This window comes from Mus caroli, chromosome 4 (genome assembly GCF_900094665.2).
Source record: "Mus caroli chromosome 4, CAROLI_EIJ_v1.1, whole genome shotgun sequence".
Classification (NCBI taxonomy): Eukaryota; Metazoa; Chordata; class Mammalia; order Rodentia; family Muridae; genus Mus; species Mus caroli.
In genome coordinates, this window is record NC_034573.1 from 33,614,278 (window position 1) to 33,636,278 (window position 22,001).

At 38.6% G+C, this 22,001-nt stretch overlaps 1 protein-coding gene across 1 annotated transcript; it reads left to right on the forward strand.

The window, feature by feature from the left end:
- Nucleotides 1-14,139: 14,139 nt before the first annotated feature.
- On the forward strand, nucleotides 14,140-15,626 carry LOC110292956 (GTP-binding nuclear protein Ran-like). The gene is made up of 2 exons (XM_021160649.1): nucleotides 14,140-14,390; nucleotides 14,615-15,626. Exon 2 carries the CDS (start codon nucleotides 14,646-14,648, stop codon nucleotides 15,294-15,296), a length of 651 nt encoding a protein of 216 aa, XP_021016308.1. The 5' UTR covers nucleotides 14,140-14,390; nucleotides 14,615-14,645; the 3' UTR covers nucleotides 15,297-15,626.
- The last annotated feature ends 6,375 nt before the right edge of the window (nucleotides 15,627-22,001 follow it).

Sequence of the window (22,001 nt, forward strand, 5' to 3'; positions counted from 1 at the left end):
TATCTCAATCAATTTCTATCCTAACTTGCATTATTAACTTAAAAACATGTTCTTAAAACATCTTCCTAAATCCTCAACAACTTTATCTTATAATAAGACTGACCATCTACTCCTCAACCTTATCAGAGACCCGAGAAGGAGTTAATATTACCTGAGTATGCAAGAAGTACAGGGAAGCAGCTTCCAAAACTTATTGAAATGACAGAGACAACTGACTACCTGGACAGTCCCCAATATTCTCTAGAACTCTGAAGCATCTATCTTCAGCCTTCTGGCCCAGAATATCTGACAGATTTTTTGTGAAGCAGGAATTATGAAGGACTCCTTTACCCTATCTAGGCAGAACTTGGCAGTTGACTTCTCTGCATCCATTTGTTCTTTCTAGACAGCCTTCTCTCTGTAGATGAAGTAAGAGCATTTTCTTTGCCCTGTGGTTAGCTTGCCATAATTGAAGCAACTCCATATGAAAGATTTTGATGCTCATCATCTCCTTCTAAATCAAATGGGGTACTACCAAGAGTTGACATATCTCAATGCCAGGTCTTAAAACTAAAACAAACAAACAAACAAACAAAAAAACAAAAAGCATGTTTAAATGCCATATTCTGTGAGGCTGAGGTTTTGGAAGACCATTTATTAATAGCATTTCTAAACAAGCAAGCATTTGTTTATAGCTATTATTGCCTGTTTAACCCAGCATGTATATTTCTGTGATAATTTAGACTAGTATCTAACAAGACCATGAGTTTAATTTGCATTATTTAATTATTTTAAACAGTTTGCAATAGCAGCTATTAAAAGGAGTGACTAGGAATAAATTATGTATTTTTAAATGAGGTGCATAGGCATAATAACTATACAAGAGTTGAAACATACATACATTATGTGATAACAAATCAACCTTAAATTTTGTATCAATATATAGAGATTTATAACAATGAAAACCTTAAATCTGTACCAATATATAATAGTCCACTGTAATGCAAACAAAAATAACCGTATTTGACAATAGCAATAGCCCTCAGTTGAAGAGTAGATTGAAACTTTCCTCTTATTCTGTTACTTATACATGATAATTTTATATTTCCCCTTTCCTTGTTAACCCCCTTCCATCTATCTAAGAAAGAAAGAACAGAGAAAAGGAAATGAAAGATAGAAATTCCTGAGTCTAAGCTCCTTATTTTGTTTCCTCCCTGTCCAAGACCATAATTATTTATAATGTATCCCCTAAAATGGCAACATATCTCTAACTCATAAATGATCAATACCTTCCTCACAACTTAAGGGACTGGGACCAGCATCTTCTTATAATTGCTTTCTGCTGAATTGGAACAAAGAATTACTCTGGGGATGTGGCTGGTCATAAAGAACACGGGGAAAATGATTAAGTCAAAAGAAAGCTAGCTGGCATAATTTGTTGCCTAGGCTCTGTATGTTGAAAAAGTTCAGGCTTAAGTGAAGTCCTGACTGGAACAGTTTATGATGCTGAACCAATCAAGGTCATTTGGGATTACCAGCTCTTCCTGAAACTGTTCTGCAAGCAAGTATCCCAAGGAAACAGTAACAGGTAGCTAGAATAATAAACCAAAATTACATAGTATCATTTAGTATACTTCAGGATTTCTTCATTCCTGGGGATCTCCTTGTTGGGGGGCAACCAGATTTTGGGGGCACAGTATTTAGGATTGCAATACATAGCAACAGACAAAACCTCAACAACCAGATGCTATTCTGAGTGCTTTATGTACAGACATTAACCCATCTAACACAACAAAAAATGTTGGCTTAGATTACAGAATAATTATGGATGAAATTAAGACATGTGCAAAATTCCCTCTTTCAAGGCTATGTGGTGGGCTGGAAGCCTTACAAGAGAGCACTAAAATCAAGCATTGATGGTCCCATTGCTGGCTTCATGGAACTCTTGGGTTGTTTTGTGTCTTTGGAGGTTTCTCCAGTGTGATTACTAAGTGACAAATCCATAGACCTCCACAAGTGTCAGACATTACTCCTCTCATTTACAGTTGTTCCTCTGACATTGTATGTATGTGGTTGCTCATGGCCAGTTGAGAACTTAGATAAGCTTTTTTGCACACTTCCTTTGCTCTGTCTCTGCACAGCTCTTTTCTCTAACATCTGGTACCAAAAGAATGTTCTAACCAAATGGTCTCTCAATCTTGGAAATCTCTTTCTTCTGCTTCCTGTGTAGGTGGACTGTGAGTCTCTCAAACCTCATTTGTTTCTAGTTTCTCAGAGGCCACATCCAGAATAATTAATCTCTGAAAACTTTCATTCAATGTATTTTTAAATAATTTACAAAGGAAAATAAATGCTATCTTTCTCAGTTTATAAGCAGAAGTAGTCAGTCTTTCAAGATTGTAATTTTTCAAGCATTATGTCAATTTACAAATATAATTTTTGTTTGGTTACATGTTATATTTTTTCTATTTCATATTTAGATTTAAAAGACTTCATTTTTACTTAATTATGACTCAATTTTACTAACTCCTTCAAAATATTAGTTGCATAGTTTCAGAGGTATTTTCTATGAGATCAAACATTGGCCCTGATAGAGTATTACGGTTTTGAGATTCTGCTGACATCCCTGGTTAAGGGTCCCATAGGATTACTTCTACATTTCTAATAGTGTTTGTAACTATGACACACTTTGTTAAAGGCACATTCTGGAGCATATAGTTTAGTCACCAGTCTCATTTCATGTACTATTTTTCCTATTGTAGGAATCATGTATATAAGCTACCTTATGTAAAGTTGAAAATTAATATCTCAGATATATAGATAGCCTTATAACTTTGTAAAAGGAAGTAATAGTTTAGGGGTAAGAAACAAATCTAAGTCAGTAGTATATTTACACTCAAACACAAGGATCTAAAGTTGGATCCCAGTAACCATGTAAAGTGCTGGGTGTGGCAACATGAATCTGTGATCCCATGCAGCCATGGAACCTGGAGAGTCCTTCAGGCTTTCTGGACAGCCTGTCTGAGAAAATCAGTAAGCTACTGGTTCATCCAGAGACCCTATCAAAATAAATAAGGTGGAGAACAATTGAAGGTACTGACAGAGATGTCTGGCCTGTATATGCATAACTGTACATCCCACACACATCAACCTGGCCATACATACATACATACATACATACATTAATAGAATGTGTCCTCAGTCAGACAGCTATTATCTTCATGAGACCACTTGCATCTAGTTTTAGAGTTTACCATCACCATCTGGCTATGGGCTGCTGACATTTCCTTGTAGAAGGAAGAAATGGGAAGAGTGTTTGGACCCTCATCTGAGTTTTCAACCACTTTCCCAGGCCATTTATATGCAATTAAACCTTAATTACCTATGGTTAGGAAGTGGAAGCTGCCAGAATATATAGGCTTGGAAAAGCTAACAAGGGAAGGAGGCTCCATCTATGCAGTCATGGAGGATCCATTGTCTATCCTGGTACACACCTTCCAAAGCAGCTGCTTTAGGCCACTCCCACTCCTGATAGTAACTCCTCTCCTGTGCTGGATTACTAAGCCAGACAAACTCATTGGTAACCTAGGGTGGACTTTGCTAAAACCACACTTTGTTTTGGGGACCTTGAAAAGAATAGATAAACATTGTTTTTATTCACAATGGCAGGGGTGAATTTCACAACACGTATACATACACTCACACAATCACATACACACAAATACTAGTCAGGTACAGTGATTGACACATTACATGTTAAGACAGAAATCTCTAGTCCAGTATATTTTTCAGATTGAAAATAGCTCCATCAGAAGAGAGATAAAAATAGGCAATGAAAACAGAAGATTCCCACCTAATTTTGTTTCGTTTATATTAATTTTAATGCAATTCCTCCCCTGAGATGTCTGTGTTTTTTAATCTATATCCCAAATTGTAATATATGAGGTGTATAAATAAAATAAAGTGTCACTTCATTAAACTTTGTCTATTTTATTGTATTTTATTCATTTTTGTCTTGTTCTCTGAGAGTAATGTGATTTCATATAATTTTAAAGGGTATATCAAAAGTCAAAGATATTTAACTAGAGTCAGTTAAAATATAATTTATATATTTAAAGAGCTCACTAAAGTATACAAAGATTAGTATATGACATTTACTCTCAGCCATAGAGTTTTCTACATGAAGAAATATTGCAAAAAGAAAATTGAATTACTTTTCTGTCTATATACAGCATCTGCAGAACTCTGAGGACTAGTTTATTCCTTCCTCCTCTAGAATGCAAAGTGATTATGTACATAACTACTTGCACTAGGGGGCAAACTTACTCAGCACCAAAGTTTACTAGATGGAAAAGAACTTCTACTTGTTAAATACCTCCTGCAAGCTGATGATGTTACATGCATGGTTCAACTCAACATTTATATGGATTCTAACCTAGAAGCTCTGCTCAATACTTGGAACTGGAACAGTGCATTGTTGCCTTTGTGCTATGGCTCTGTGTGTTCTTTCAATCACCATCTTATGCTCAAACCATCTTCCTAAAAGGGTTTAGAAACTTAATCCTTGACTTAAAACATACTAAAAAAGATATGCAGGAAAATAGCAATCTAGTCAAAGCATTATTTATTAATATTTATTACTCCTCTAACATTCAGCCCCTCAGGATCCAAAGTCATGTGTCACATCTTCAGTAGTCTCTACCTTTTATAGAGAAGCCAGCATAGACTTCTCTGTAAATGTGTGATTTATGTAGCATATCATTCTCTAAGATTATACTGGTATAACTGAGGTTGTTTCTGAAGGACTCCTAGAACTTTTTGCTTTGTAATGTCCAAAAAAAGAGAAAAGTTTCAAAGGTTGCACTGTATCTGAAATAAGCTACATTTTCTTCCCAGCTCACCAAAAAGCAGGGCATATGGGTGTGAACAAGAGAGCCAGGACAGCTGAAGTACTTTTAAGGAACACTGTAAACTTTCATCTCTAAAATTAATTATCTCCATGTATGAGTATATGTTCAGTTGAGCCTCATATTGCTGGCAACTATTATCTGAAAAGTATACACTGCATGTTTCTTGATAGAGAACAGTAGCTGCCAAAAAGGTTAAAAAATGCCTCTGAACTAAAATCACTCTTTCATTGGTGATATCAAGGACCCTAAAAAGCTTTTATGTAAATTGTATCTACTGATGTTATTTAGCTTAAAATTAAAAGTGTAACTTATGAATGGAATTGTTATATTTATGAGCAGATTTATTTTTAAATGTCTGAACAGTACCTATTAAAACTTATCCTATAAGGAATCGAAAATGGCTTAGTGGTTACATACACTGCTCTTGTAGAACATGCAGTGTTTTGGCTCTCTGAACCCATAAAAAGTGGCTCATCTGTAACTCTAGTACCAGTGAGTCTGATATCTTCTGGCCTGCAAGCATCTGCAGACATAAACTCATTCAGATAGAGATAAAATAAATAAGTCTTTAATAACTTACTCTTGGTGACATATTTTATGGAAATAGCTAAATTATTAAAGTAAATGTTTAGTTATAAGAGTGACCTTATGGTGTATTTGAGAATACCTTCAATATCTAATATAATAGAAAATCTGGATACTAGCATCAACTCCCACATTCAAAAGTCAGCATTAGGTTTTAAATACTTAAAGAAAGTCAAGATTCACTTAAACATGTATGTACAAGAGAGAATTTTTAAATCACTCACATAATTGTGAACACTATATTTGGTAGTATACTCAAACTTAGTAAATCACAGCTTTTTAAGGTTTAGTAGAAAAAATAGAATCTGAAACCAAATTCATAAATTTTTCATATTTGGTTACTTTAAAACACCTTGTCTTCCCCTGTACTTTGAATAACATTTTCATTAAAGTATAATTTTGAGCATTTGGGAAGTGATAGGAGTTGCAAATGTTCTTGTGCTCACACATAAGCACTAGGGGAACCCAGAGTGTTAAACACACAGGATTGTCCCTTTAAAAGAAGGGTCCCCAGCAAGGGACCAACAAGATCCCTAATGAAGGAGCTAGAGAAATTATCCGAGGAGCTGAAGGGGTCTGAAGCCCCATAGGAGAAATATCAATATAAACTAACCAATACCCCCAGAGTTCCTTGGAACTAAACCACAAATTAAATAAAACACATGGTTGGACATGTAGCTAGCTCTAGCTGCATATGTAGCAGAGGATGGCCTAGTCGGACATCAATGGGAGGAGAGGCTCTTGGCCCTGTGAAGGTTCTATGACCCAGTATAGGGGAATGCCAGGGCCAGGAAGCAGGAGTGAGTGGGTTGGTGAGCATGGGGAGGGGGGAGAGGATAGGGAGTTTTCAGAGGGGAAACCAGCAAAGGGAATAATATTTGAAATGAAAACAAAGAAAATATTTAATAAAAAATTAAAAAGCAATTTACATAAGGTTGAATACATTAAATAATTTGGTTTTCAAAATAAAATAAAAGGAGGAATAGATTACCCATTATCTGCCCAGAAGGCTGGGAGTGGATGTGATTATAGCCTGGTGACCTTTTTGCTATCTGTGGCCCAGAACGCATCAGATCCCCCTCAGAAGCCTATCAAGAGTTTGTCAATCTACAAAACCCACGTTTTGGAAGATGTCACATATACTTTACAAAATGCTTCAATGTAGTCATGTCTGATTTTTACTTAACTGACTTTGTTCCTCTCAGAGATTTATGTGTGCTTTATTTTGTACACAGGACTGAGGTATTGCCAGAAAAATTTTCACCAAATTGTTCTGTGCTGAAATATGTCAAAAATAAACCACTCAGGGTTAAACTCCTAAAGTTTGAACCAACACCAGCTACTTAGTAGTGTTCAATCTAAATTACCTTCCCTCCTGCAGATCATTACTTTGCTGACCCTGGTGGTCAGAGACATCCCCATAAAAATATTAGTTCACTGGATTATCTTTAACACCTAAATCATTTTATTAGTTCTAGTTTCATTCTGTTGATGTGAAAAATCACCCTGACCAAAAGTCAACTTAGAGGAGGAAGGAATATATTATGCTTATAATTCCAGCTTAAAATCCAAGGCTTAGTTAGATTTCTATTGCTGTGAACAGAAACCCTAAGTAAGGCAATTTATGCATATTTGAGGGCTTGCTTACAGTTTTACAGGATAAATCTATTATCATAATGCTAGTGAACATGGAAAGAGGCAGGTAGGCCCAAGGCTGAAACAATATAGCTAAGAGCAAGTTTGAGGCAGAAAGAGGAGGGAGGAAGGGAAAGGAGGAACAGTAGAAAGAGGGATAAGAAGGGTGGAGGGAGGCAGGGATGGAGGGAAGGAGAGACGGGTGAGAGGATGGAGGGAGACAGGGAGGGAGAAAAAGAGAGAGGGCGGAGAGAGGCAGAGGGAGGGACAGAGGGAGGGGTAAGGGGAGAGGGGAGAGGGGGATGGCGAGGGGGAGGGGGAAAGGGAGAGGGAGAGAGAAACAAAAAACCCTGGTCCTGCCCTGCAGTTTTGAAACCTCAAAGCCCACTCCCTAGTGACATGCCTCTTCCAACAAGGCCATACCTCCCAATCATTCTCTTAACAGTTTTACCAACTAGGGGCCAAGTATTCAAATATATGAGCTTATGTGGGACCTTGTTATTCAAACCATAACAGTTCATGAGTTTCCATTGCACTACGTTTCCACCATGCTCCTGAAATGTCCCCAGATACCCCCAATTCCAATTGTTTCTCCCCGTATTTTCTTGCTCCCTCTCCTCTCCATCTGATTCCTCTTGTTCCCAACCACCCCCACCCCCAGTCCACCTGTGAAATCTATTCCATTTCTCCTTTCAGCAGAGATCCTTGTGTCTCCCTTTAACTCTTATTGTTGCTTAGCCTCCCTAGGTGTGTGGAATGTAACGTGATTGTCTTTTACTTTACAGCTAATAACAACTTTTACATAAATACATAAACTCATTAACTCTTGAGAAATTATATATATATGTGTGTATACACACACACACACACACATATATATATATATATATATATATATATATATATATATATATATANATATATATATATATATATATATATATATATATATATATATATATAGAGAGAGAGAGAGAGAGAGAGAGAGAGAGAGAGAGATTTGAAAAAAACTTAAAAATTGCCAGGAACTAATCTAACACTAAAATTAAAAACTTGCAGGACACAGCATCATTCCCCATATGTTAAGTAGGCTTTTAAGAACTTAAATTTCTAAAATAATTCTGTGAAAGTCTTTAATGGGAGCTCAGAGGATGAAAAGAGCATTCTGTAGTGTTCGACATTTTTTGCTGTTAACTGTCAAATTGAGGATGAGCGTGCTAGGTCTTTGGGCTGACAGCACTTCATTTTCCAGCTCTGTCGACCCCTTTGGGTTACAATCAATGTAAAATAGTACTGAAACAGAATACTCATTTTTTCAAATGGATATGTCCAAATTTTATTTTTAAAAAAATTCAAAATCAGGGACAAAGGAGATGACTCAGTGTGAAACTTTCTATGAGAGCATGATCTGGATTCAGATCGCACTCACATAAAACTCAGCTATGGTGACACACATCTTCAAAATAAGATTGAGAGGGTTGAAGCACACAGATCCTTGGAGTTCCATGTCCAGCTAGTCTTGCTAAGTCAATGAGATTCAGATTTAGTGAGAGAACCTGTCTCTAAATATAAGGTGGAGAGCAATTGAAGAGCAACATTTGACATCAGCCTCAGACTTCCACACACATGCACACACATTCACAGTGACCTTTGCTGAGCCTGGTGTGGCCCTGGTGAAGATAGAGTGACATAGTTCCTGTTCCTGGGACAGGGCCATGGTGTGAGCCCCCATGACTGTCAATAGCTGCTTTGGGTATAAGGCTTGTTTGCGTAATAATGTACATATTTTCTGGGACCTGTACTAGCAGTGGAGAACTCTTTCCTTCATGGAATGCCCTCCCTGTTAATGTTAATGATTCCATGATAATTAGAAACAATACAAGTCCAGGAGTTGAGGGTGTGGCTATGTCTCTCCAAAATGGTAAACACTGGGACCTTCAGGACAGCCCGTAAGGCTGTGGGAAAGAGCTCTAAATACATGAGTTTGAAACTATATGATTTATCAATTAGGTAAAAAATAAGAATGCAATAGGAATTATATGAGGGGTTTCATGAATCTAAAGGGAAAAAAGCAGCTATGCTGTGATCCAACTTGTTAGAAAGTCACTAAGGAAGAAGATAAAGAGATTTAGTGAGTAGTGATTGCAGAAGATCCCACCCAGCTTAGTATTTTTGTTTGTGCTTGCAAAGGCACGGCAGATAGATTCATGAGTTCAGGATCAGCCTTGGACAGAGCAAAGTTAGGCCCAGTTTTGTTGGAAATAGTAATTTAAGGGCAGGGTTCCACCCAACTAGCTTATTGTCTGTGCTTAACAGAGGCAGACAGATCTCTGAATTCTTTTGCAATGTTAAGAAAAAAAAAAGGTATGCTTGCTGTCTCCTAAAAATTAAAGGGCTGGGGTCATGGAATGCTGATTCATAAGATAAAAGAAAAATCTGGAGTAAATGACTGGATCAATATGTAAAATAAAACACTGGACCTATGTTCTACCGGAGATAAGCTATCCAGAGAATTCTTTTTTAGGATAAAAGGAGAACTGCTTGGAGCACACTCATGCGCATGCTCACACACACACATATACACACACACACACACACACACACACAAGCAAGTAAGCAGGACATGGACAAAGACATCTCCTAGAATAGCAAGCAAGCAGAATATAGAGAGAAGCATACTGGGAAAGCTGTATTAAGCAGAATACAGGTCATAAGCTTGAATCCACAATTTGGATCAAGTTGTTCTTTTTGCTGCTTCCAGACATCCCTTCTCTCAGAACCCCTTTCCAAGCCAACACTGGTCCTTGACATACCTGCACATACACACACACACAAAATAAAAGTAAATCAAAAGCATACATCCAAAAAATTTTAAAAATCCAAAGCAGTCCAATGAGAACGTATTTGAGAAAACGAAATTGTTTCTCACAGAATGCTTCCACTGATATATTTTTAACTGTTAGGAAATTGTGGTAAGATTTTAAGCCCTTAAATACCTCTATTTAAATAAGCTTTAATCCTCACTGTTTCCTTATCTGTTATAGATTTTAAAATTATTTTCTGCAAAGATGCAATGTTTCCAAAAAACTGGTTTTTATTTTCATGCTTATTAACAACTTTTTAAAATAGAAAAAGGAATACCACCATAATATAGGAAAAGACAGTACCCCTTTCTGTTATTTCACTTTTGTTTTTCAAATTCCATCTCTTAGATGAATTGATATTAAAATTTTAACAACAGCATTATTATATCTATTCCACAAGAGGCTCTTCAGCACATTGGTTCTGAAAAGGTAAGGGTAAAACTGAGCTGATGATTTAGCTCAGGAAATTAATCTAGTAAGCTGGTCATTGAAAGTGTGATAGAAATTTACACTTTTGCTCTTTTAATTAAGTTCTATGACAGCAAAAAGATTTTCTTCCCAAAAGGTGAGAGGTGAATAGATAATTTCACCAAAGCTCTGAAAAAAGTGAACAATAACTACATGCCTTATGATTCCTTAAAGACAGATATACTGGTGATTTCCACTTCTGAGGGTGTGAACAAAGTGACAATTTATGTTCTTCACAGAGTGTTGATGAAAACTAGCTATTGGAGCTCAATAAGCCACAAGGTTTTTTCTTAAATATGCCCCTAACCCTGAAGATTCCCTGCAACACTCCACTAATCAGGGCTGGTCTCGCTCATATGATTAGGAACTCTCTGCAGTTATCTATTATAGCTGTTGTCTCCATGCTTTCCCATTTGGTGGAGGAAAGTGTGATTTGCTGTCAGAAGAAAGCAGCCAAAACAGCAGAAGGTTTCTTGAGGCTCTCCTGGCTTTTCCTGATATGGAAGTAAGTGTCCATTCACCACGGAATTATCCAATATCAATCCAAAGAACCATTACTCTAGCACATCTTGCAAGCAAGACTGATTGTAGGTCGAGGGATTTCTGTCATGGTTCGTGTCCAGGTTTCTGTTTCCACAACCTACAGCAGACCTTTCCAATTGAAATGACTAGAGCATAGGAGTGAAGGTTCCATGCAGGGACCAACTAACTCATCTAGTTTCATCATTATATGGGGTGTGTTCTTGAACAGTTGATATGAGATGATCCAGCCCACAGGGGTAGTGCCATTCCTGAATAAGTAGTCCTAGGTTCTTTAAGAAAGCAGGCTAAACAAGTCAAGGGAAGCAAGCCAGTAAGCAGTGATCCTCTACGACTTCTGCTTCAGTTTTTGCCTTCAAATTCCTTCTATGAGTGCCAGCCCTGGCTCTGCCTTCCTTCGATGGTGGATTATATATTGTAAAGTGAAATAAATTCCATCCTCCAAAAGGTGTTTTTTGGTCATGGCCTTTATCATAGCGATACGGAAAAAAAAAAGAAAAAAAAAAAAAAAAAAAAAAAAAACAGGACAAAACCAGGAAAATTTCTCCTGAGCTTTTCTGATTTGCTCACCTTTCCTTCCTATATAAGATAATTATTATTGCCATCATCATCACTTGCATGCTGGGGATAAACTGGGGGGTCTACACATGCCACACACACACACACACGTTACTGAGCATAGGTGCATTAAGAAACCAGCATTTTGCAGAGAGTAAATGTCAGTATGGTTCTCAGCCCAAAAAGAGCATCTATCGATTTCATCCCCCAGAAACAAGGTGAAGGGAACATTTAAAAGGAGGGTCAGGTTGTAAAAGCAGGGGATTGGGAAGGCCAGAGTGTAACAAATGGCTTCTGGACTTTACAGGACCACTACAATTATGAACTCTCAGCAGCTGTGGCTGCCTGCACAAGATTAAAGTCAACAATCCATGGAAGAGGAGGGGGCTCACAGGTCCCCATCCCAGCAGAACAGATACTGACCGCTGACGGCTTCTGGGGGATAGAGGGAGTCAGCTTCTTTAAGGATGTAGCAGTGTCTGATATGTTGAACATGTCATAGAGGATAGCCCCAGACTCATGTGTACTTGGGCAACATAAGTTGGACTCAGAGGGTTACTTGAGTGGGGAGAAGAGATGAACAAGAAGCTAGAAATAATGCAATAGAGAGTGTGTGGTTCTGAGAAGAGCTAGAGAAAGGAGTGGGGAGTAAATAGAACTAAAATATATTGTATGCAATTCTCAGAATTTAATTTTTAATGTTAAAACACTCAACTTTTAGAGCTCAGAAATTGTGCAGCCATCGAAAGAACTTATTGCCCCGCCGAGGTACTAGTCGAGTTTCCAGCACTTGCACTTGCTGGCTAGTAATTACCCATAATACCAGTTCCAGGGGATCAGGATACACTCTTCTGGCTTCCTTGCACACCTGCACACATTGTGGCGGCATTTGCTCACACAGATAACAAAGATGGCTCACACCTGTGATCCCAAGCATTCAGGAGGCCAATGCAGGTGATTACCATAAAGTCAAGGCCAGCATAGACTACGTAAGTTCCAGGCAAGAACTAGACCCTGTCTCTAAACCCAAAACCCCTTCACTCACCATTCCCCACAAAAGGAAAGTGCTGTTATAGATATGCCTGCAAACTTTAAGTACAAATGTATGCAGCCAAAGTATCCAATTTCATTCAGGAAATGAACATCTCCTCAGGGTGTCAGTTAACATCTACAGGGCTTAATACATGTAACTCACGATGCACTGACTTATAACAACATACAGTACTGCTTGGGGAATTGGGTTATGTTCCTAAATAGAATCAGCAGCCTTTTTGTTCGCTGATGCATTATGCCAGTATTTCATTCACTCTTGGACTTTTGGTAACTTTCTCAAACAAGTGTGTATTTTTTCACATATGTTTCCTGTAGCTAAAGATTTATATCTCCACCAGAGAAATTCAGAACATCTGGCAGTTTTGAAAATGATCCTTTCTTGATTTATTTAAGTATAATAAATGAATATACATGACTACAATTCTGTGTGTTACACTGATAGACTTCAAGACTAATGAATCTTAGAATAAGCTAAATATCCACCCTTCCGAACTTCACTGGAATGACTCTAATCTATTTTTTCCTTTCAGCTATTCTTCTAATTCATTACCTAATTGCCTAAGATATAAAAAGACATTTTGCTTAAATGAAGCAGTACCAGTAAAACAAATGAGGCTAGCCCTTGCCTGTGAGAGCCATCCTAGTACTTAATCAATCCAGAGAAGATTATCCTTAAAGAGCCACGTGCACTTGCCTGATCTCTGCCAATGCCATATTCTGGAAGCGTTTCAGAAAATTTACATTTGAGTAAAACCAAGCTTCAGCTTTTTAAAACAAGTATTACATACCACCTGAACTCCATTCCTGAAGCTCCTCTTTGGGTACTATGAAAATTGTTTTTGCATGATTCAATAAAACACACATCATCGGCTTCACAAGGGACCAAGGGACTGAAAACAGACAACTCAGAACTTCCGGGGCGGGGGTGTGGTGGGGGAGATGAGTGGGAACCTGGGCCATATTTCACTACAGAATTGTAGTATGAGTCTTACAGGAAGACACAGCAGGGACACACAAGTCTGTTTCCTGCAGTTACATTTCTGAAGAAGTAAAAAGGCTAGTTGTAAAGACATGTGCAAAAGGAAGCAATTAGGACCCTGGGGGAATCTGGAGTGAATGATAGTGGCAGTGGCTGAGCTGAACCTTGAAGCTCCTGCAGTGCAACTTCCCCAGTAGGGGTAGCCAGCGAGCACACATCTCCAGAATGGGATTTTGTGGATCCATCTAATACATAGCGTAGGAGTAACACGGAATGCCTGAAAATGTCTAGACAGAATATAGACATATCCAATCAAGACACACAAAAGTGTCATTAGAAAGTTAGTATGTCTAAGTCCTACCAAGCAGTCCTTAACATTCCCAACCCTATAGAAAGAATGGCTGATTTATCTTCCTTCATATTACTAAAAGGATACACAAAAGGCACAGATTCATCTGTGAAAATGCTTTCCATTTATGGCCAGAAGCAAGACAAGGCTGCACTATCTCCTCTGTAGATTATGACGTCATCAGGGAAGAATGTAAGAGCATCTAACACTCTGTTTCTTCCCTCTCCCCTTCCTCCTCTCCTCTCCACCCCCCACTTTTCCCTCTTCCCTCCCTTTTCCTCCCTCCCCATACCTGTCATTGTCTCTCTCTCTCTCTCTGATTCAGGGCAGAAACAGAGGTCTAAGACCTAAGAAAAGAAGAGGAAAAAAACCCATCCTGTCAGTCACTTTCCTCTCTCCAGAAAACCCTCCTGAATCGAGTGCACAGATCTAGGATGATGCATCTGTAAAATCAACCCCAAGCAGGCAAGGTAAAGAATTTAGGTCATAGTTCATAAGAGAAGGGAGGCTGATGGAGAAGAGCCAACTAAGTTATTAAAATTTCAAAATTTCTAAGTCAAGACATTTTGAAGTCGTGGTAACTGTCTATTTAAATCTAGAAGTGCTTCCTCATTTTAGGCAAAGGTTTCGTAAATATTCTGATGACATGAAAAATATTTCAGCTTATTAATTATGGTTCCCAATCTTTCCTTAGTGGGACAGTGTGGAGACACTTGTAAAAGGTAATGGCCGCAGAGGGAGATCCCCCACTCCAATTCAAGCTTGTCCTCGTGGGCGATGGTGGTACTGGGAAAACAACGTTTGTAAAACGCCACTTGACTGGTGAATTTGAAAAGAAGTATGTGGCCACTCTCGGCGTAGAAGTACATCCTCTGATGTTCCACACCAGCAGAGGGCCCATCAAGTTTAACGTCTGGGACACTGCTGGCCAGGAAAAGTTTGGGGGCCTGCGAGACGGCTATTACATCCAAGCCCAGGGTGCCATTATAATGTTCGATGTAACATCAAGAATTACTTACAAAAATGTGCCCAACTGGCATAGGGATCTGGTACGGGTGTGTGAAAACATCCCCATTGTGCTGTGTGGTAACAAAGTAGATGTTAAAGACAGAAAAGTGAAGGCGAAGTCTATTGTCTTCCACCGCAAGAAGAACCTTCAGTATTACGACATTTCCGCCAAAAGCAACTACAACTTTGAGAAACCCTTCCTCTGGCTCTCCAGAAGACTCACTGGAGACTCCAACTTGGAGTTCGTTGCCATGCCGGCTCTAGCCCCACCTGAGGTGGCCATGGACCCAGCCTTAGCAAAGAAATACGAGCGTGACTTGGAAGTGGCACAGACCGTTGCTCTCCCCGATGAGGAGGATGACTTGTGAGAAAGTGAGGCTTGGGTGGCATCACAAGCCGAAGCGTACAGGCAACTGAGCTGTAATGTCACCTGTGTGTCCTGTGTGTCACCTTGCTACCTAACTAAGCAGACTCAGACTCCGTGTCTGTGGTAGCCAAACAGAAGGCTTCGGGGGTGAAGCCTTCGGACTGTGGCAGTTAAACACTTTCATCTGGGATTTGCAGGTTTAGCTGTTTGTTTCTTCCCTGAGGTTCAAAACTAAGGGTCCTGCAGTTACATCCTATGTTCTGTGGCAAAATCTTGGTACTGTAATTTCATCCCTTTTGCTTAAAATAAAGTAGCTTTTCAAACACCAAAAGATAATTTCAGAATATAAATGTAACATAAAAGAAAAATACCTTTTCAGAAAAAATAAGCTTTTCTTTAGCCAGAAGACCTTTTAAGAAGCCTGGGTTTTAATTTGTTTTATCTGAAAATAATTTTCAGTGACCACTTAATTTCATTATGGGGCAGCAGTTACGAATTTGTGGTATGTAGTTGATTCCTATAGTAGCTGTGTGATCTGATGCAGAGTAGCATAAACTTTTTGAAAGTCTGATGCAACATACAAAGCTATATGCAACATTGACTTCACAGGTAAGTCTGAGTTTTCTCTATTTGAATTTGTCCTGGGGCTCTGCTTGAATAGGGGAGTATATTAAGTGCTAAGTGCTAAGCACACACACACACACTCAAACACCATATGGATGGATAGATGGATAGATAAGATAGATAGATAGATAGGTAGATAGATAGATAGATAGATAGATAGATAGATAGATAGATAGATAGATAGAGATTAGATCTAGAGATAGAGATATATAAAAACCAGTCAAGTAAAACATAAATTGTGTCAAAAGTTTTATTTAAGAATGTGTCAACTCTGTTTACAATATAACTATGAAAATGAGTTGGTCACTTGAAGCTCATAGAATGGCCTCCTTGGCTGTCTACCACCCTTTCTGTCTGACACAGTCACTTAATCTACTTGAGTTTGTCACTCTGTGTCTGGCTCATACCCTGACATGTAAACAGGCACATTTGGAGCGGCAAGGAGGAACTGACAGTTGTCAAATGCCACAGTAAAATATCATTCAGGTCAAGAACATCAAGAATGTTAAAGAATTAGCATAAAATTTAAAAAACATGATTATGCAGTCTCAAGACTTTCATTAATTATATAAGATATTTATGAAAACAAAAGAAATAATGTGATTGCATTGCAGAAACCCAAATCAATCAGAACTAATGTCATTAGGAATTAAAGGAATGAAAAATAATAACACTGGTGGGATTCCTGTCCATATTAATTAACACAAAGTCATCCAAACCTAAACTAGTGGTCATTTTACAAAATGTCAAGCCATACACTCCAAATGCTTCAGTGCTATCAAAGACATGCAAGGGAGAGCAATGCAGTGTTACAGTGCACGCGGCTACAGAAATGCAGCTCCAAGATGCCTGCATGAAGTGTGAGCTGATTTCAGTGTGAAGGATAATATAGACAACTAAAAATTTCAAAATAAGTATCAGTGTGAATTCCCTCATTTTAACAATCATGCTGTGATTCTATAAGGAAATGTTTTAGGAACCATTCACTAATAATAACTTTGTGGCATGTAGAGACATGAACTTCTACAAAGAAAGCAGAGTGAATTATGTAAGAAAGATACAAACTGACTACTGCCAAACATCCTCATGAAACCGATATGGGTATCCATTGAACTAAACTTGAAATGTTCCAGAAGTTATATGCAAAAGAAAAGGGGAAAGTGGTAGGAAGAGTAAGCTATATGAGGGAGATAGAATTTTAAAAAGATGAAAAGAAAGGAACAGCAGCAACAACAACAACAACAACAGCAAAATCACACCTCTAATCCTATTAGGAGAACATAATATGTAAGGAATGTCCTCCGGGAAAGCTACAAGTATTCATCTCTGCTATTATTCCGTGGGGTCTAAATTCCTCTATCCTAGAACAACCAAAGAAGGCCAAAGGTTTTAGTGTGCAATGGTGGGGTGGTAATGCCATGAAGAACTCAGCTGAAGAGGCCACATGGGAAGCAAATGAAACTGAGACTACATGGGAGGAGAGGTGTCAGCAGCTCCACTGTGCCAACCATTACCACCTTCAGTCCTTACTCCCCAAAGTTCCAATTCTGAGAAACCATCTTGAATATTGCAACCAATATTCAATATTTTGAAGAAACACAAGTTAGGAAAGTTAACCTTAGGAATCAAAAGAGGTCATAAAAATTACTGGTTTAAGTAGCTGAATTTTAGTGTGGTTTGTTATAAAGCAGCTCATTGCAAGGAAAGGCTCACATAATCACTGGCATTAAATATTTATTTAATTCATTCAATAAACATTGTATCAAGTATTTAATGCTCCAATGACAAGCTTTAAGTTATAGATTTCTATCTCATTAGGGAAAATAAAAATCAAATGCATAGGACCACACCACATCTATGAAACCTATGAGTTTAGTGTACTGGTTTGAATATGCTTCGCCCAGGGAGTGACACTATTAGGAGGTGTGGCCTTGTTGGAGTAGGTATGGCCTTGTTGGAGGAAGTGTGTCACTGTGGGGGTAGGTTTTGATACCCTCCTCCTAGCTTTCTGGATGGTAGTCTTCTGTTGCCTTCAGAACAAAATGTAGAACTCTCAGCTCTTCCAGCACCATGCCTTCCTGGATGCTTCCATGACACACACACACACATACACCATGATGATGATGGACCAAACCACAGGACCTGTAAGCCAGTCCCAATTAAATGCTTTCCTTTATAAGTATTGCTGCCTTAGTCATGGTGTCTCTTCACAGACATGGAAACCCTAACTAAGAAGAGTTGCATGAAAGTCGAGGCAGTGAGTACTGAATTGAAAACATGAGGTCATAGGAAGTCACTGAAAATGGGAGAAACAATGATGTACGAAAACATGTCACAGTCACACACAACCCAGCATGAGCCCTATAGAAAGATCATGGGATGAGCCATACAGAGGACCATGAATCAGCTACTGAGAAAACATTAGTATGACTGGCTTTACATGTAGGAAAAGACTGGAGGCAAAATTAAACTGAATTGTCAACTTATACCTAAGAAATCTCTTGTGTAGCTTATAATTTTGCTGCTTGCTATGTTGAATAGCAATAAAACCTACAAATGTTTTCAGAAAAGAAGAAATAAAAAGGGGAAGGAAGAAGAAAAGGGAGTGTTGTTCCTATGCTAACATTTCCTATGTATACATGCCTGCATTGCCACACATTGCCTCTCAAATTTCTCAGTTTTTATATTGAGACATTTATGAAACTTTTTATATCTAATAAGTTAGAACTTTTGAGTGAACTCAGCACAAAAATTTTCAACAAGGAGCCAACTTTAAAGACAGACATTGCAGCCGGGCAGTGGTGGCACTTGGGAGACAGAGGCAGGTAGATTACTGACTTCAAGGCCAGCCTAGTCTACCAAGTGAGTTCCAGGACAGACAGCCAGGACTATACAGAGAAACCCTGTCTCAGAAAACCAAAAAAAAAAAAAAAAAAAAAAAACAAAACCCAGACATTGCCATTGTACTTCACTCCTGCTTGATGACATAGGAAAGGTGTTCCTTGACTAAATCTACATGGACCTTTCAAATTTAAAGTTAAAAAAATTAATGTAGATACTAGTTCAGCTAGGCATTGTTTAAATGATATTAGATGCTCAAGTCCAGGTCCAAGCATCCTTGAATATTACTGAAAATCCAGTTTGAAAACTCAGAATCCATCCCTACATACTAGTGAATTCCGTAAGGGTCTATGTCATTTGTTCAGTGGGCTATCCAGCATAAACATCCTAAAGTGAGCCAGTCTGTTGAAATGACTGCTATAATCACAGAGTGTTAAATGCAAACGTATGCTAGGCTGTAGTTCTTAGCACCAGACGAGCAGCAAAATGGAGTTTGTATTCCAAATAATGGAAATTTACAGAATGTTGATGTTAGAGATAGCTATAGAGAAAAGCAGATGTGGACTTCAGATGACCAATTTTCTTCCCGTTCTTGCCAGTCTGAAGTGTCTGCTGCAAATTTCACTTTTCTCATGAAAGAAATTTGCACTAGGCCTTGAATATGACAATTTTTTCATTATTATGGTCCCTTTCTCCTTTATGGAGTTTTTCAAAGTTAAAAATAGATAACTTTATCTGAGATAGTACTCACCTCCCCACTGACATCTTTTGTTCTAAGGAGGACTCTCCATAGAGGAGATTAGTCTCTTATACACAACTGAAATCCATGGAGAGACAGATCCATTACCTGGGTTGGTAAGGTGTATCTTCATTCCTTCAATTAATCCAGACATGTCTGGTTCCCTCCTGATTGCTTTATATGGGCTTAGATGCTTTAATATGCACTGGATCCATGTGAACGTGATCATGGAGTGGTTCATAAGTCGTTACTACTGACAGGATGCAGGCATTTACTCCTCCTCATGCTCATGCTCGTTAGGGCTGTAGTCACTACATGACGTCACCTGCCTGCAGCAGCACCTGGCCCTTTTCAGTTAAACCTGCTCTCCCAACTTGGTGTTAGACTGGTCTCTGTACATGTATTTTCCAGCATGCCTCAGATTTTCCTATTAATTTCCAGGTAGGCACCCTTTATTTTCAGTAGAGTTGGATACAGGTGTTAGCATGCACTATTTCTTTTCTTTTCTTTTTTCTTTTTTTTTTTTTTGGTTTTTCAAAACAGAGTTTCTCTGTATAGCCCTGGCTGTCCTGGAACTCACTCTGTAGACCAGGCTGGCCTCGAACTCAGAAATATATCTGCCTCTGCCTTCTGCCGAGTGCTGGGATTAAAGGCATGAGCCACCACACCCAGCGCATGCACTACTTCTTGATACTCATAGCAATCTGTTAAATATTTCTTATTTTGAATCAGATATGCAAGTACAAATGAGAGTCATACCAAGCTCTTCAGATCCAGTAATAAGCAGAAATATGCTGAATCCAAAACTCCCAACCATATATATTCAATGTTAGTTCATAATGTTCTTAATATGTGAGTTAATAAACTAGAGGGAGTGTGATTTTTGCCCAGTTATGATGCTATCTCTAATTTTTGCTTTTAAGGTTGAAAAAATTTTGAGGTTTCTTGTTGCTTGAAGTCATACAATAAGCAATAGCTCTCCTTCCTAATCTTTCTTTACTGTCTGTTTTGACAATATACAACATGACAGTTCAATCCAAAATGGAGTGTTGTGTTTCCTTTCTGTTCAACTCCTGTTTTACAGTTCTGCATGTATATGTGCAGGTATACATGTGTGTTTTTGGTGGTGTACATTTTTTTATCAAGTGTTTTGGTGGGTTTGGCAGTTCCTTAAAGAATACACTTAGAAGTGAGTCAGATCAATTCATATTTTATTCACTAAGGCAAGCCTCAGTAACCTGAATCACTTTTTTTCATTTTTCTTTCTTTTTTTTAATATTTTTTATTACATATTTTCCTCAATTACATTTCCAATGCTATCCCAAAAGCCCCCCATAGCGCCCCCCACTTCCCTACCCACCCATTCCCATTCTTTTGGCCCTGGCATTCCCCTATATTGGGGCATATAAAGTTTGCAAGTCCAATGGGCCTCTCTTTCCATTGATGGCCGACTAGGCCATATTTCGATACATATGCAGCTAGAGACAAGAGCTCCGGGGTTTTGGTTAGTTCATCATGTTGTTCCAACTATAGGGTTGCAGATCCCTTTAGCTCCTTGGGTACTTTCTCTAGCTTCTCCATTGGGAGCCCTGTGATACATCCAATAGCTGACTGTGAGCATCCACTCCTGTGTTTGCTAGGCCCCTGCATAGTCTCACAAGAGACAGCTATATTTGGGTCCTTTCAGCAAAATCTTGCTAGTGTATGCAATGGTGTCCGAGTTTAGAAGCTGCTTATGGGATGGATCCCTGGATACGGCAGTCTCTAGATGGTCCATCCTTTCATCACAGCTCCAAACTTTGTCTCTGTAACTCCTTCCATGGGTGTTTTGTTCCCAATTCTAAGAAGGGGCACAGTGTCCACATTTTGGTCTTCATTCTTCTTGAGTAGGGCCACAGGCCTCTTCCGGCCTTTTTTTGGTTTTCTGAGACAAGGTTTCTCTGTGTAGCCCTGGCTGTCCTGGAACTCACTCTGTAGACGAGGCTGGCCTCGAACTCAGAAATTCGCCTGCCTCTGCCTCCCAAGTGCTGGTATTAAAGGCATGTGCCACCACGTCCGGCCTGAATCACTTTTAACACCCTGATGTCTCAATTTGTTCTTAGAAAACGTAGCCCAAGTTATGAACTTGGGAAAACATCTAGACAAAATAGGGCATACAGAAAACTTGTTACTATGAGAAATAATAGTAATGCTATTACTATGACAGTATAACTGAACTATAGCAGTATTGTTTACCTATTGATGAGGTTTGAGTAAATTTGTTTTCGCTGAATGAACACAATATTTTATTCCATCACCTTTGACACAAAGGCTGTCACAGTATAATTTCATATTCTAGCTCTTTCTAATCATTTTAATTTCACCCTCACCCCTCTTTCTTTGTATTTTCCCTTTCTCTAAAGCCTCTTTTTTTTCTACTAGTTTCTCTAGACCGAGAATTATTTCTGTACTGCCTTTATTTACTGCAAACATGACTGTGAATAAAACAGTTGATCAAATAAC